General features: G+C 40.2%; 1 protein-coding gene across 4 annotated transcripts in view; it reads right to left on the bottom strand.

Annotated features, from left to right (window-relative positions):
* Positions 1 to 15,539, bottom strand: part of LOC143284634 (filamin-A-like) — a 200,330-nt gene that overhangs the window by 60,878 nt on the left and 123,913 nt on the right. For all 4 annotated transcript variants that reach the window (XM_076591504.1, XM_076591507.1, XM_076591505.1 and 1 more), the window contains 8 exons: positions 14,722 to 14,895; positions 14,009 to 14,119; positions 13,017 to 13,229; positions 12,319 to 12,492; positions 11,579 to 11,702; positions 10,574 to 10,727; positions 9,125 to 9,314; positions 7,006 to 7,250 (listed from right to left, as the gene is read on the bottom strand). In XM_076591504.1, coding sequence (XP_076447619.1) covers positions 7,006 to 7,250; positions 9,125 to 9,314; positions 10,574 to 10,727; positions 11,579 to 11,702; positions 12,319 to 12,492; positions 13,017 to 13,229; positions 14,009 to 14,119; positions 14,722 to 14,895 — 1,385 coding nt within the window. The remainder of the gene's footprint in view (positions 1 to 7,005; positions 7,251 to 9,124; positions 9,315 to 10,573; positions 10,728 to 11,578; positions 11,703 to 12,318; positions 12,493 to 13,016; positions 13,230 to 14,008; positions 14,120 to 14,721; positions 14,896 to 15,539) is intronic.

The raw sequence follows: 15,539 nt of genomic DNA, 5'->3' as shown, positions 1-15,539 counted from the left end.
CCACAGGTAATTACACAGCAGGAAGCACACAGTAAGCTGCCCCCTAAGACTGCTGCTTCAGAGGCACTGGTGGGAGGGACAGGAGGGGAGGGAAGGGGAGGAGAACTACTGTGAGCAGACTGCCTGCTATGTCAGGAATGGCGGTCACACTTTACAAAGTTGAACAACTACTACCACCCCCTTGGCATGCACACCCAGACCGAGCCTACCACCACCGCCACCACAACTCATTACTCTCTTCCTCCTACTGTACACTTGGGGCCCCTTTAACTGGGCAGAACCAGAGAATAAATCAGACACTTTTTCCATGTCTGCCTGTACTGTGCGCCAGCATCTCTTGTCTCATTCTTCTCCCTCTCCTCAGACAGCGGAGGGTGGGTGGTGGTGGGATGGGGTGGATACATTCAGACAGATCTCCATTCCCAGACAGACAGGAGAGGGAGGTGGGGTTGGTTGTGGAAGAGAGAGGTGAGGATCAGGAGAGAAACAAACATCTCAAAGAGACACAGGCTGCCAGTCTTTGACAGAGGAGACAGAAAACAGAACGATTCTCTGACAACTGAAATTTCAACTATCTTTGCTCCATGTGAACCCAAAAACAACAAAATGGATACCAAAGGATTAATAAAAATCAATCATTAAATAGCATATAAAACTTATGTCCTATCCATGCTGTACTTGTTAACTGCACAATAATTAATTTGGTTGGAGTCTATGACCGTGGATAAACTACACAGAGAAGTCTTAAAATCAACAGTCTTTCCTTCAAAGTTTCTGCGCCAAATTAGGGGGAAAAAAAAAAAAATGCTGCATCTTTTGTTCGAGTACACTGTCCTTCGAAACTATGCATAATCTACTGTCAGTCAAACAACTGACAGCTATTCTTCATGGCACTGAAAGAGAAGGAAGCACATGTTGTAGGTAGCTTACCCTAAAAAGAACACGACCTACACATTGTAAGTAGTTTTCAAAATATTTGAACATGACCTAAATATTGTAAATAGCTTACACGCAAAACATGACCCACATATTGTATGCAGTTTACCCACAAATTCATGACCCACATATAAAGTAGGTGGAACTAAGGACCATTAACTGTAAAACTGAAAGAATGGTAAGAGAGATTTACAGAAAAGACACAAACTGACAAAGCAAAGAGTAGAGGGGAAGAGCAATGGATACAAAAACCCCAACAAATATGGGTGTGTTTTTTCGCGTGTTTTTTCCCTTTTTTAATGGGTGTTTTCTTGGGGGAAAGAGGGGGGTTGGGGGGGGGGGTGTGTGGTGGGGGGGGGGGAGAGGAAATGGAGGAGAAGTGCAGAGGAAGGGAGGGGTGATACTGAAAACTCCGAGGATGAGTAACACCACACAGTGAAGGAAGTGTGGTGTGGTGGAGGAAGCAATGAAATATAAAAAAAAAAAATAATAATAATAACAACGCCAGCTTCTGTTGGGGAGGAGAAAAAAGGAATAAATTGTAAAACTTCACTGGGGTGGAGAAGCAGAGTGAGACAGACACACACTGACAGATGGGGAAGAGTGTAGGTACAGGATTTCTCTTTCTTATTCGGGGATGGGGGACATTGTGTGTGTATGTGTGTGGGTGGGGGGTGAGGGGGTGGAGAGGGGGGGATAGGGGTTGGGGGCAGGTAGTGAGGAAAATTTCTTTTTAAAGTGCGAGGAAAGAGAAAAGAAAGAAAGACATAAAGAGAGAGAGGGGGGAGACAGACACAGAGAGAGAGAGAGAAAGAGAGATGTACACACGAGGGAAAAGAAATACAGGAACAACCATGAAACTTTTTGGAGGGGGTGGGGGTGGGCAGCAGCAGCACCAGATGTTGACAGAAGCAATGACAAAAACATAACCAAAAAAAGCAGGGACATAAATGAAAGGCCGGGAATAAAGCGTAATTTACATGCCTTCTTCCTCATGTGTTTTTTCCCTCCACCAATACAAAACTATGTGGCTTGTGCACACAGTCAAGACAGATCTCCAGACAAACAGGAAGGAGTTGGGGGTGGGGGAGGTTGAGAGGGATGAGGGCTGAGGGAGAGAAGGAGGGGGGGCACAGCAGCAAGGAAGGAGAGCAGGAGATTAGTCAAAAGGAAAAAACAATCAGGGAAGAAAACAGAAACTGACAAAGACAAAATAGTTCTGGAAAACTGCAGGTAAGAGGGGGGAGCGGAGGTGGGGGCAGAAGGGGGGTGGGGTGGGGGAGGATGGAGGTTGAAAATCTGGAGGTCTGTTTCTTAGTTCAATCATTGATGGAGCAATTCTTAAACCCAAATAAGCGGTTTATTGCTGAGGAAGGAAACATACTCTGCAGCAAATTTCTTGTGGGGAAAAAAAAAGAAAGAAAAAAAAAGTCAACCCCATGTGGAAAGAAAATACAGAACCACAGCTGATGGAAAGAGAATTTCAAGGGGAAAATGGTAGATGATAGGCTGGTTTGGCAGGGGTGGTGAGGAGGGAGGCTTTATGCAAACCCCAGAAAATCACGGCCTGTCAGACCTGAAGGAAGCAAGAATACAAACAGAGAAGGGAAATAGGGCGAAACTCTGACCTTGCTCTAGAATCGGGCCTCATTTTCCTCCTCTTAACAAAAAACTAAGCAAAACACAAACTTTACACACATTCCTTTGAGTGAGAAAAGAAAAGAAAATGTTCAAGCCACATCCAAGGTTAACTACTTTCCTTGTAAAAAGATAAAATAAATAAAACAAAATAAAATAAAATAAAATAAAATAAACTCTTATATCCTTCAACTCTTTCTTCAACATTGAAAAAACAGAGCCATAGAGACAGACAGTAAATTCCTATTCAACAGACAACCAAAAAAAAAAAAAAAAGTAATTCTTTCACACCTATGGCTGGCAATCACACAGAGCTTCACAATCTACCATCAAACATAACAGGTCAAGAAGAACACTCTGTGGCAGCTGATAATACAAGAAAAAAAGAAGTGCTAAGATATTTGATAAAAAGAAAAGATGATATATAAAAAAAAAAGGAATGCTAAGAGACTTTACAAAAAGAAATAGTATTCAAAGAAAATATATTAAGATAATATCAAAAACAAAGTGATCAGAGATGTTATAAAAAGACTTGTTTTCAATTTTATGTACAGGTTTTACAAAAATAAATAATAATAATAATAAAGCTCTTAAGAATAAATAATTCAAAAGAGATAGTAATCTTTTAAAAAGTGCAATATTTTTTTTAAAAAGAAAAAACCCATAATGAAAAGATAACAGAAAAAGGGCAAAAATTACATAAAAAGGAAAAAAAAGGTGCCGAGATTATATATCTCCTTGCTGTGGAACACCATCCTTTCACTTCATAAGAAACTCCCCAATATGCTGTTTTTAGAAAGACCACGGTTTCTAATAAGCTTGTTCTGGCGCATGCATACGTGCACATGCACATGTACATATACACCTTAGCATTCACAAGTGTCTGTTGATGGACTTTTTTTTTCAAACTCTGGAACAGTCTCAAAGATACACCCAAAATAGTTATTGTAGAATGAAAAACAATCTTCCATTAGAAACCATTTCATTCTTGACTTTGGTCAGATGTCATGAAAAAATTTACCTGTTGTGTGTGTGTGTGTGTATGAGAAGTTCCCCATATTCTTACCTGGTGAAACTTACACATAAAGGTTTGACTTTATAAACTGTTCTTACCTATTGTCCAGAGGAGTATTTATTGAAGAAACGTAACACAAAGTACTAACATTTCCCTTAATAACAAAACAAAAAAAAAATTGTCAACTTGATCTGATCAAAGTATTTGCAAAAAATGTGTCCACCTATCAAGACAAACAGTTTCTTGCAAATTACTGCACAGTCCTGACAAAGCTTAGACAACACCAAACAATACAAATTTTCCAAATCAATCTGAAATATCTTGCTTCAACCTCGCTACAAAATCACAGTATCAAAACTCAATATTTGAGCTTATCTCTCTCTCAAACAGACAAAAAATAGTAATGCTGCAGCTTGATCTGTCATATAAGAGCTTCTGATGAGACTGATCTTCAGCCAATATCACACTTCAGATGGGATTTGGGAGATGCAAGGGGGATAGGTTTTCTCTTGCCAACACGCACTTGATATAATTACCCCTCATCAAACACCATATGCAAAACAGATTTGTTTCAGTTATGCGAAAGTTATGCAATAAATATGTGGCAGTGATGAGAGCATCATCCAAAAACAAAAGCAGAATGAAATAATGTGTGTGTGTGTGTGTGTGTGTGTGTGTGTGTGTCTATGTCTGTGTGTCTGTCTGTGTGTCTGTGAGTGTGTTCATGCATGTGTGCATGTGTGTGTGTGTGTTTGCAAAGATAAATCCACAGGCAAATATACACACGTGTGCGCCGGCCAGGTAAAAATATGTTTAGATACGCACACACAAAATCAATGATGCATTAAGTAGTGTGTGTGTGCATGCATGAATGTGTGTATGTATGCATCCATAACAGTGTATGCACGCACACCTGCACCCAACATCCGTATCATTGGAATACCAGAGCAGAGGGATGTCTAAGCATTATGTGAACCTACTACAACAAGTCAGTGCCAGATCATGACAGACAGACAAACAGTTGGCACACATCAACTTTTACACCACTGCAATCCACGAATACCAAAGTCTGCTGACAGGGACCATAAAAACAAGACTGGTACACTGGGTGGTGGATGAAGACAGAGATGGGGAAAGGAGGAAGGAGAGGTAAGAGGCTGAGGGCCATGAAAAGGGAAAGCATAGGGAGAGGAAACAACATCCAAAAACAGGGCTTGATGTGGGCACAGACAGTTTGGCAGGAAAGGTTTGGAAGAGCAGTGTGGGGAGGAAGAGGGCAACAAGACCCACAGGCAGGTCAGAGACAAAACAGAGGGCTTTAAGAAGATACAAAAGTGGCCCATGTGACCACACACACACACACACACACACACACACATGTGCGCGAAATGTGACAAGACAGACAGAAAAAAAACAGACAGAAAGAGATCCTGAGCACCAGCTGCAGAGAGGGTACTGAACAGCCAGGGCCAGATAGAGGGAGACAGAACAACAGCCAGAGCCAGATAGAGGGAGACAAACAACAGCCAGAGCCAGAGCCAGATAGAGGGAGACAGAACAACAGCCGAGCCAGAGGCAGAGAGAGGGAGACAGAACAACAGCCAAAGCCAGATAGACGGAGACAGAACAACAGCCTGAGCCAGATTGAGAGAGACAGAACAACAGCCAGAGCCAGACTGAGAGAGACAGAACAACAGCCAGAGCCAGAGAGGGAGACAGAACAACAGCCAGAGCTAGAGCCAGAGGGAGACAAAACAGCCACAGCCAGACAGAGGGAGACATAACAGCCAGACCCAGAGCCATATAGAGGGAGACAGAACAACAGCCAGAGCCAGAGAGGGAGACAGAACAACAGCCAAGCCAGAACCAGATAGAGGGAGACCTAACAACAGCCAAAGAGAGAAAGTTCAAACAGAAGAGCCATAGAGAGAGGAGAGACAGAAGGAGATTCATAACCAGATAGAGAAGGGGGCTGGAGGAGGGGGGAGGGGGGGAGGGCAGGCAAAAAGAGAGCTAGAACCAGACAGAGGGGTGTGAGTCAGAGAGACAGAGAAGAGCGAGAGCCACAGAGAGGGAGCAGACAAAAAGAGAGCTAGAGCCAGAGAGAGGGGGTGAGTCAGTGCCACAGAGCCAGAGCAAGAAATGGGGGGGAGGGGTGGGGGGGGAGGAAGGGGGAAGACAAAGAGGTAGAGCCAGAGAGACATGGGGAGAGGGGGGCAGACAAAGAGGAAGAGCCAGAGAGACATGGGGAGAGGGGGGCAGACAAAGAGGAAGAGCCAGAGAGACAGGGGAGGGCAAACAAAGGTAGAGCCAGAGAGACGGGGGGGGGGGGGGGGGAGAAAAAGAAAAGAGCCAGAGACCTTGGGGAGAGATGGAAAGACAGAGAGAGTCACAGAGAGGTAGAAGACAGAGAAAGAAAGTGAAGAGCCAGAGCCAGATAGACAGGAGGAGACAAAACAAAAATAGAGCCTGAGTTTGAGAGGGAGGGAGACAAACAGACATTGACAGATGTATGGATATGGATGAGAGTGAGAGAACATAGTGACGGGGAAAAACAGACAGACCAACTGCAAGCAGAAGGCAATTGACAGACCAGTGACTACACAAACAGGGAGACAGGGCAGCACTCACAAGTGACAGCTGGTTCTTCTTGAAACCACACACACTGGCACACTCTCTACTCCTATCCCCCACCCCTCCCCCACCTCCCTCTCTGCAGGCATGTACACACTTTATTTCCAACCTCCCCCCCCGCACCCCTTCCCTACCTCAGCACTTGCCTCCAATCTAAGCACGCATACACTTAATTTCAGACACCACATATGCAAATGATCATCATAATAATTCACAGGCAAGCGCAAGCACAAACATCCACGTGCCCATTAATTATTCTCTCCCTGCAGTCTGGTTTACGGGGAGCACTTGAAGACACTCTAACACTTCAAGCAAACAGAAAATTAAATCCTGCCCCAATCGCTTTCACCTCTTTATAAAGAATAAAAACAGATCTCCTCCCCTCTCCCCACCATCAAATTCTTCCCACAAAACACTAGGTCAAGGCATAGTAATGTACTTTTCTATGTGAAAACAAACATGGTTATTACACAGGCTCTGTAAGTACAAATGAGTCACAACAATATTGCAGCTACCACATATGCCTCTGGTGTATGCTGAAAAATTGTTTTTTTACCTTTATGTAAATATTCATTTAAATCTACTGACAGTGTTTTGTTTCTTCCTGACACATTTATGAAGATTAACCTACAGACATACACACAGGTAATATCCAACTGATCCAAATCACTCTCCTCTTGGATCACACTTCAACACAGACAAGACCATCACCCAACCTCTTCCATTCAGCAAACTCAGCACCATCAACCAACACCGTTTTTTTTAATCAATGTATGACCTACCTCAGCCGTGTATTTTCCATTGGGAATGAGATTTCCGCCGTACTTGATCTCAATGTCGTACTCGCCAGGGGCCTCGGGCGTGAAGGCGATGCTGTAGGTGCTATCATCATTGTCCACGATGTCGACGTCAATGTCGCGGCCGCTTGGTGATCGCACGCGACATGTGATGCTGCCTTTCCCAGCGTCAGGAGCATCCACACTGATAACAGTTTCTTTGTTGAGCGGGATGACCTTGTCAGCACCATCTGTCAATGAAAAAAGGCATCAGGTCAAAGTTGTACACTATGCACTGGTGTCTAAATTGTCATTCAGAAATATTATTCTGATGTACACTAATGTTTTTTTTGTTTTGTTCAATAGATTACACGGCTTCAGATAATTATTTTCCAACTTGTGTGGAGTGTGAGTGTGAGTGTGTGTGTATGTGTGTGTGTGTGATTGTGTTGTTATATTTCAACATGACAATTTTACCATCACAAACTATTTTTGTTCACCAACCTAAAAAAAAAAAAAAAATTAATAAAGAAATTAAAAAATCCAAAGACCAATTGTAAATCTTCCCAGTTCAAACCTGAAGAGTTTTTGCTGTATGTTGTAGAGTTTCAGCAACTTTCAGACTGGATCTGAGTGCTGTGAATATAGACTGAAGCTGCCTAAATGGCAAATGAAAAATGGCCATTAACAGTAAAAGCTCACCTATACAGCCGCAGCCCATTCAAGTAAACATTAGACAATCATGAAAAGTATAGCTGTGGATAAAATCAAGTGATGATGATCAAAATGATGACAGCAGATGGCTTTTGTTGCTGTGGCCATTACTTATACTATTAATACTATGAATATGATTGTTGGTACTGCTACTGATGAACAAAATGAACTCACGAACAAAATGTCATGCTATACTATTAATACTATGAATATGATTGTTGGTACTGCTACTGATGAACAAAATGAACTCACGAACAAAATGTCATGCAGCACCTAAAGGCTATCAGTGCTACTTAAGTCAATCAAGGTACACACAAATAAATACCCTCAACAGCATTACTTTCTGCTTTGTCCAAAATTTATACGTGGAAAATCATTCCTCTTAAATCGCTCTAATTTCTTTGAAAATAGCAACTGCCAAAAATTAACATTCTAAGTAATCAAAGACGATACTTATCGCGTTCAAAGTCATTTTCACCAATATTTTTGTTACTATACAATGAACATTGTCCTTTTTCATAACCAATGGTCACTTAGAGGCGTCAACTGATTATTTTTACCAGTGTTTTTACTCTTTACAATGAACACTGTCCAACTTAACCACTTGACTGCAATGTTGGCAAATGGCGTACATCATGAACTGTCGCTCACCAATGCTGTGTTGACGTGCACCATATGTCATGATACAAAGTTCTTTCTTTCTCAGCTTGCATTACAGAAAAGACAATCTGCTAACCATCAAATTAGCTCCCTTGAGAGCTCTTTCTCTCCTGAGTACCATAAGCTAAAAATGTTCAGCTTATTATCATATTTATGGCGAATGTTTTACAAGCTTGTACGAAGCTCAAGTTGTGTTTGCAAAGCCATGGCTGCACGCAGACAAACCCAAACCCTTGAACAAGTATTGGAAGAAATCTTTCAAGATGCAAATAGTAGAGATGAAGATTTTGGACTTACTGTTGTTCTTGATGTTGTAGCACCTACATGATGGAATGACAGTCCAGATTTTTTAATTGCATTTTATGGAATGTTTGTGTCAGATTGACTCATTACCTGAACCTGTGAGTGTTAAAAACAAAATCATGGTTCATTTTCCTTTCATTTGATATTACTTTTATACACTTATCAGTACTTTTTGAAATATAAACAACTTAAGATAATCGGTGTGTTTTTCTTGTTTTTCTGAAAATTTTCTCAGCAAAGGCTATAGCAAAACGTACTAGCAGTAAATGGGTCAAGTACCTGAGATCTTGTACTTAGAGGCATGAAAAGATCATTTTCACCAGTGTTTTTGTTCCCTTATAATGAACACTGTCCTTTTTCATTACCCAAGATCTTGCACTTAGAGGCATCACATTATTGTTATCGCCAATATTTCTTTTACAATACAATGAACACTTTTTTTCATTACCTAAGATCTTGCACTTGGAGGCATCTCCAGTGGGTACTGCCTCCACACTGAAGGGAGCACCAGGCACATCCTCTCCACCATACTTGACAATGATGTCGTAGTCACCAGCATCTTCAGGGGTGTAAAACACATCATATGTTCCATCTCCGTTGTCTTGGACATAGGGCTGGATGAATGTGCCATCTGGGCGCTGTGAGAAATGAAACAAAGATTCTATTTTAGGATGGTAAAGGAATAATTGCACAGACCCAGATTTTGACACACAACCAACAGACCTGGAGGAATCTGGTGAATGGTTCTTCTGTGCAACACCTCTATGACTCTGAACACAGTTGAGGGAGAAGAAGAAGAAAGGAATAAGCGTAACATGTTTTTCTTTTCTTTCACATCTGAGCTTCTAGGCAAAGAAAAATGAAGGTGAAAGAAAAAATATGAAAGCAAAAACATTCACTTATGCAAAATATACTAAAGTACATTAGTACGCACAGAACATAATGAATATTAGTATTGATGAACAATTAAATAAAGCCATGAATAAACAAAAACAAGGGGCTTGCATTGGACAGGAATCAGACCCCTGTCAGAGTCTGCACCAGTTGGCCACGTTATAGTATGTGTAAAAAGGGGATAAGAGGTGTGATGGAAAAAAAATCAAAAATGAGTGAAAGTAAATAATAAAAGAGGGTGGGGGAGAATGAATGACATGCAGACTGACAGAAGACATTGAGAGGCATGAACATGTTTTCAATAATCAATCACATTTTGTTGATAACAATAGATATAAAGCACCACCACATATTTTTCATTAAATATGCATGATGTATGTTTTCAAATAACTTATAACTTCATTCCACATGAGTATGCTCACAAATTTAAACCTCTGAAAAAGACTACACTTACAATACAATGTATAAACAGGAAAAAAAACCTACTGTCAACCTGGTGCTCTGCTGCTTGGATCAAACCAGCTAGCAGGGTCCAATTTTTTTTTTTTTTTTGACAAGCTGGGGAACAAACCTCATACTTCAATTAATAGTTTTTCCAACAATTGCACTGCTAAATCCAGGTTCCATTTGACTCAAAATCTCTGATACTTGCTTTTTTGCTCACATGTTCATCTAACAGTGCCAGTTCAAAATTAGTTCCATACAAATGGAAATGCAGAAACTTAAACACACTATTTTGATGTGCACCTTCTTTTTGTTTTCAGACATAAATCCTGAAGTTTTTGCCAAACAGCAGAGAAATGAAAATTACAGGTGACAGCAATGCCTATCTACAAACGCTGATTTCCATAACCTCCACAAAAAAACAAAACCGCTTGGAGATAAATCACCGATTCAGACCTCCACTTCACTGACACCTCCCATCCATTAATAATAACACTTTCCAATGTCATTCCCATCCTCTCCCTTTTGTTTTGTTATTCATACACCTGTCTACACTTACCTGTATCATGCACTCCAAGTCAGCCACACCTGCGTCGCGAGCATCCACAGTGAATTGGGCTGGCATGCTAGCGCAGACTTTCTTGTCTGCTCCAGGACCTTTCACCTTAACTTTGCTGGGGTCCACACCAGGCAGTACACGCATATTGAAGGGGCTGGAATGATAATAATAATAATAAAGAAGAAGAATAACAACAGGGTCTTGTTGAACATGCACCACACTCAAAGAGTGGACTCACTGCTACGAAGCATATGAATATACACCTCACATAAATGAATGTTTGAGAAAGAAATGAGTGGGAAATATTTTGCACAAAATGTGAAGGAGTGTGCCTGACAGGAATGTGTGCATGTGCAAGTAAGTGCAGATGCTTTAACTATTGATGTCCATATTTACGTTCTTTAACCTACAGGTATGTGAACTAAGTATGGATATGTATATAGACAAAAGGAGTACACATGAAAAAACATTCAAGCAGACATCCCAAGATTTTCTCTACCCTTGAATAGCAAGATTATTCACAGACACTTAACATTTGCTATGGCATACAGGTTATCATCAAGACTAACAACTGGGAGATAATCAGTTCAGTTCCAGTCAGAAGAATAAATCATCATAGTGGTATTTTTTCCATCCTGACAGGAACCTACTCAGATTTGCATGAGCTGTGACTCTGAAAGACATATAGTCACAGTTGTAGAGGGTTGTTTTAATTCCTGATCACAGCTGCTGGTGTCTGTGTCAATTTGGTAACAGAACATATTATAAAAGAAAGCACGGAGTTCAGCTCTGTCATGAAGTTTTGATCAACAGCAATTCCAACAGCATCATTGTTAAATTCTTTATCTTTATCAATCAGTATACAAATGAATGGAAGAAATTTCAAAATTATGTGGCTGTTCATAGCAACAATCACCAACAATAAGTAAGAAGAATGAAACATTTCCACAGCACTCTCATCTAACACAGTTTACAGCTCTACAGGCCTAAGTATAGCAGGCTGACCTGTTGGGAACAGGTTTTCCGCCATACTTGACGTCCACCTTGCACTTGCCCTCAGCAGGAGGCACGTACGTGGCCTGGTATACGCCTTCCTCCACTGGCACAATCTGTGCCTCTTGCTTGGCACCTGGACAACAGAAACACCACCTCATGATTTCATGCATACACATCAATTGTTTTTGTGATTTCATATATTTGTGATTCAAGATACAAGAATACTGTATCATTTCTAAAGAGAAATTGTTTACATGTTTGCTGATATAAAGCCCAAATATGTATCTTTTTTTTTTAAGCATAAAATCCACAAACATCAAAAAAAAAAAAACATATGTGGTATTATCTGGAAGTAAATTCAGACAAAGCTGTTATGGTTTCAGAAACAGTTTTTTCGCAAAAAAAAAAAAAAAAAAGCATTACTTCAGTTCTAAATTTGCTGTCACAAGTGCAGTGCATATTCACACACACACACACACACACACACACACACACACACACACACACACACTCAAAGCAGAAAGTCAAATCCTGGTAAATGATAATGTTGTTGATACGGATCCTTATCCTTGGTCAGAGTCCAAGCTCTGAGCGCTTTACAGTCATTTGCACAACAGGTTGCCAACGTGGGTAGATGTGATCTGGGTAAATGTGACAAGAGTATCATACCAGCAAAATTAATATGAAAATTCACAGAAATATAACAAAATCCCAGAAATAAGAAAAATCCAAGACATAATCATGCTCACCAGTCTGAGGATCGGTATAGGTAACCTCCAGAGGAGCGTCTCCAGCATCCCGAGCGTCGACGGTGAATACAGCAGGAGCGTTGGCCTTCACCTCTTTGCTGTCCAGCCCTGGTCCATAGCACTTCACCTTGCTGGCATCCACAGGGTTGCTGATCTTCACACGGAATGGGGAGTCTGTTGATGGGCAAACATGGAAACAGTTGACTGGCTGGATCAGTTCTTTACATGTCATGGAAAAATCTATGTTCACCATCATCACAGGCTTGATTATCAATTTCTCATACGCAATGGAAAATTTGCATTAACCAAGAAATGATATGTAATCGCAGGGCTTATTTTCCTTCAGCACCTTTGTCAAATACCACAAAAATATATTGCTGTGTATGCAAGATTCTGTGACTCTTGATGGGTAAGCAGTACAATTTCAATGGTTTGTTGATTTTCAGGCGTGGGACGAAAAATATAAAAACATTTTTTTGTGGGATAAAAATTGTCATCTGAGACTACACTACTGATTTTCACACAGTATTATCGCATGGGGATATGTGTGAATTTTAACAACAGAAACTAGACTGCCATGGACTGACTGTCCATCAAACAGTCATTTTTCACACGTGGACTTATCCCAAACACTGGCTGACCTAAACCTAAACACAGATGGGCTTGTCATCCCAGACACAGACTAACCCAAAACTCACCACGGATGGGCTTGTCACCAAAAGATATGGCAACATCGTAGAATCCAGGCTTGGTGGGCATGTACTCCACTCGGCAGGTGCCATCGCGGTTGTCGTCACACTTCACCTTGGCCTCCACGGGTCCTTCAATGCCCAGACCCAGGTTGCCCTTTCCAGCCCCCTTCATGTCCACAGTGAACACCGCTGGTTCCTTGGTGAAACCACCCTCCAGACCTGCCGTGTAAACAACTCAGTGTGTGTGCTCAATAGGACACACAATTTGTGCATACAATAATGATAATACTATTATTATTATCATCATCATTAATATTATTATTATTATTATATTATTATATACATCATCATAAAATATAAATGAAATATGAAAACACGATAAAATAATAGTAATATCAATAATAATCATCATATAAAAATCACACTGAATGCTCACCAGAAAAAAAATTAGAACATCTGTATGGATACATTTATTTGTATAAGCAGCTAAGATAGTTACAAGATAAGTTTCTGGTAAATGTGGTGGTGTTTTGTTTTTTGTTTTGTTTTGTTGGTGTTCTTAGGTGGGGGTTGGGGGGGTGGGACAAACTGAATTATGTTGGCTCATCTTCCCTCATCTCACTTCCAGAAGGCGTGGTTACCAATGTTTCTTTCTTTACCTGTTCTTCATGAGTGTACATAATCCATTTCCTCGCCAATAAAGCACTCACAACTCTCTGTGTGCTGTCTGCATGTGTATGTGAGAAATGGAGAGGAAGAAAAGTAGCTTCCTCTGCCTGAAAGAGGATATACCATTGATCATGTTCTCTTTAGAAATTCTAGACATCATCCTCAGAGAACATTGAGGAAATAAGCACACAGCAGCAGCTGGTGAAAATGATGACAGACAGACTATTTCTTTTGTGCTGAACAAACCGATTCATCAGCCTCTAACATTCATGGGTGAGGGGAATGGGATGACAGGGGGAAGGAGGAGGAGAAGGGGACATAATCCTCACCTGGTCCATAGGCACGAACTCTGTTGGCGTCATTGCCAGGCACGGCATTCACATTGAAGGGGCTTCCAGGAATTGGAATTCCTTCGTACGTCACATCCAGTGTATGAGGTCCTGAACAATAGAAATGTTAGCCACTGATAATACTGCTTTTAACTCAGTCAGACACAAAGGCCAAAACAAGGGAATTACAAGAAGAGAAAGGACAAACTATAACTCAAATCCTCACAAATCAAACGATAATCTACACCCAAAAATACCAAAAAATTATTTTAATGACTGATATTTTTTATCCTTCAGAAAAAAACCTCTAACAATTCACTTAACATTTGATCTGAGTGTCCACCAATGCTAAATATGTAAAGTCCATAAAACAAAAAAACAAAAAACAAAATAGGACACAGCAGAAAGAACCAATCTAATCCATCAAATTACATAATTCAAACAAAACAAATATCCTTTTATTTTTTTTATTTCCAACTTCTTTTGCTGAAGAAAGAAAAGGACAAGTAAAGTACCCTTTAAACACAAGCATGTATTTATGCATTTGTTATTCATCATTTAAAATTTTATGTATGGATAGTAAGTTGTGCCTATGACCATCAGAACAGTTACTGCTGTCCCAACTATCTGGAATAGATTTTTTTTTAATGGTAGAGAGTATTTCAAAATCATATCTAAAGAATTAAAAACAAAAAGAGGTAAGGTACCCGTACCCTCTTCAGTGGGGGTGTAGAGCACAGGGTAGGTGCCATCCTTCTTGTTGTCTACTATCATCTGCAGTTTGCGGCCAGAGGGGGTGGTCATGATGGCCTGCACCTCCCCCTTCCCCTTAGGGTCCAGAGCACTGGCATCCACCACAAATTCTGAGGGTGCTTCCATGAACACTCCTGCAAAGCACACAACTATGTGTAACTTACATTCTCTCTCCTCCCACCTCCCCTCATTTACCTCCCCTCCTTCACATTTACCTATGTAATGTTATACCTTTTGTATTGCCTTATAAAAATAAAAAAATAATAATAAAAAAACTGCCTTTTATGAGAGCAGGATGAAAACAAGCCTAATGCGCAAAGAAAAGGTTAATTCGTTCAATTTATTTTTAGATACATTCTTTTTCCACCTAACTCCTTTACTTTATATTCAGTCTCATTCGCTACCATCCCACTTTGTATAGTACAGAAGAGGACTGTATGACAGGATGGTGGAACTGGGCACCATTCTAGGCACAAAATAAGCAGATTTTTAAAAATCTTTTTTAATCTTTCACATTTTTCAATCTTCAAGCATCATTTTCAAAAAACAAAATGTTTACAATTACATGCATTTATTTGCCCCCATTACTCTTATGTTTGATATATTCATCAAAATAATATATGTAAAAAGAAATGGAAAAAATAAGCATAAATGAAAATAACAAAAATAAAATAAACTTAATATATATATATATATATATATATATATATATATATATACGAGGGTCATTCAATAAATAAGGTGAATTTTTCGGTATAAGGACTTCTAATACAGATAG

The sequence above is a fragment of the Babylonia areolata genome, chromosome 8 (assembly GCF_041734735.1).
Source record: "Babylonia areolata isolate BAREFJ2019XMU chromosome 8, ASM4173473v1, whole genome shotgun sequence".
Taxonomy (NCBI): domain Eukaryota; kingdom Metazoa; phylum Mollusca; class Gastropoda; order Neogastropoda; family Buccinidae; genus Babylonia; species Babylonia areolata.
The sequence above is the reverse complement of the archived record's forward strand: the minus strand, read 5'-3'. Positions and strand labels throughout refer to the sequence as shown.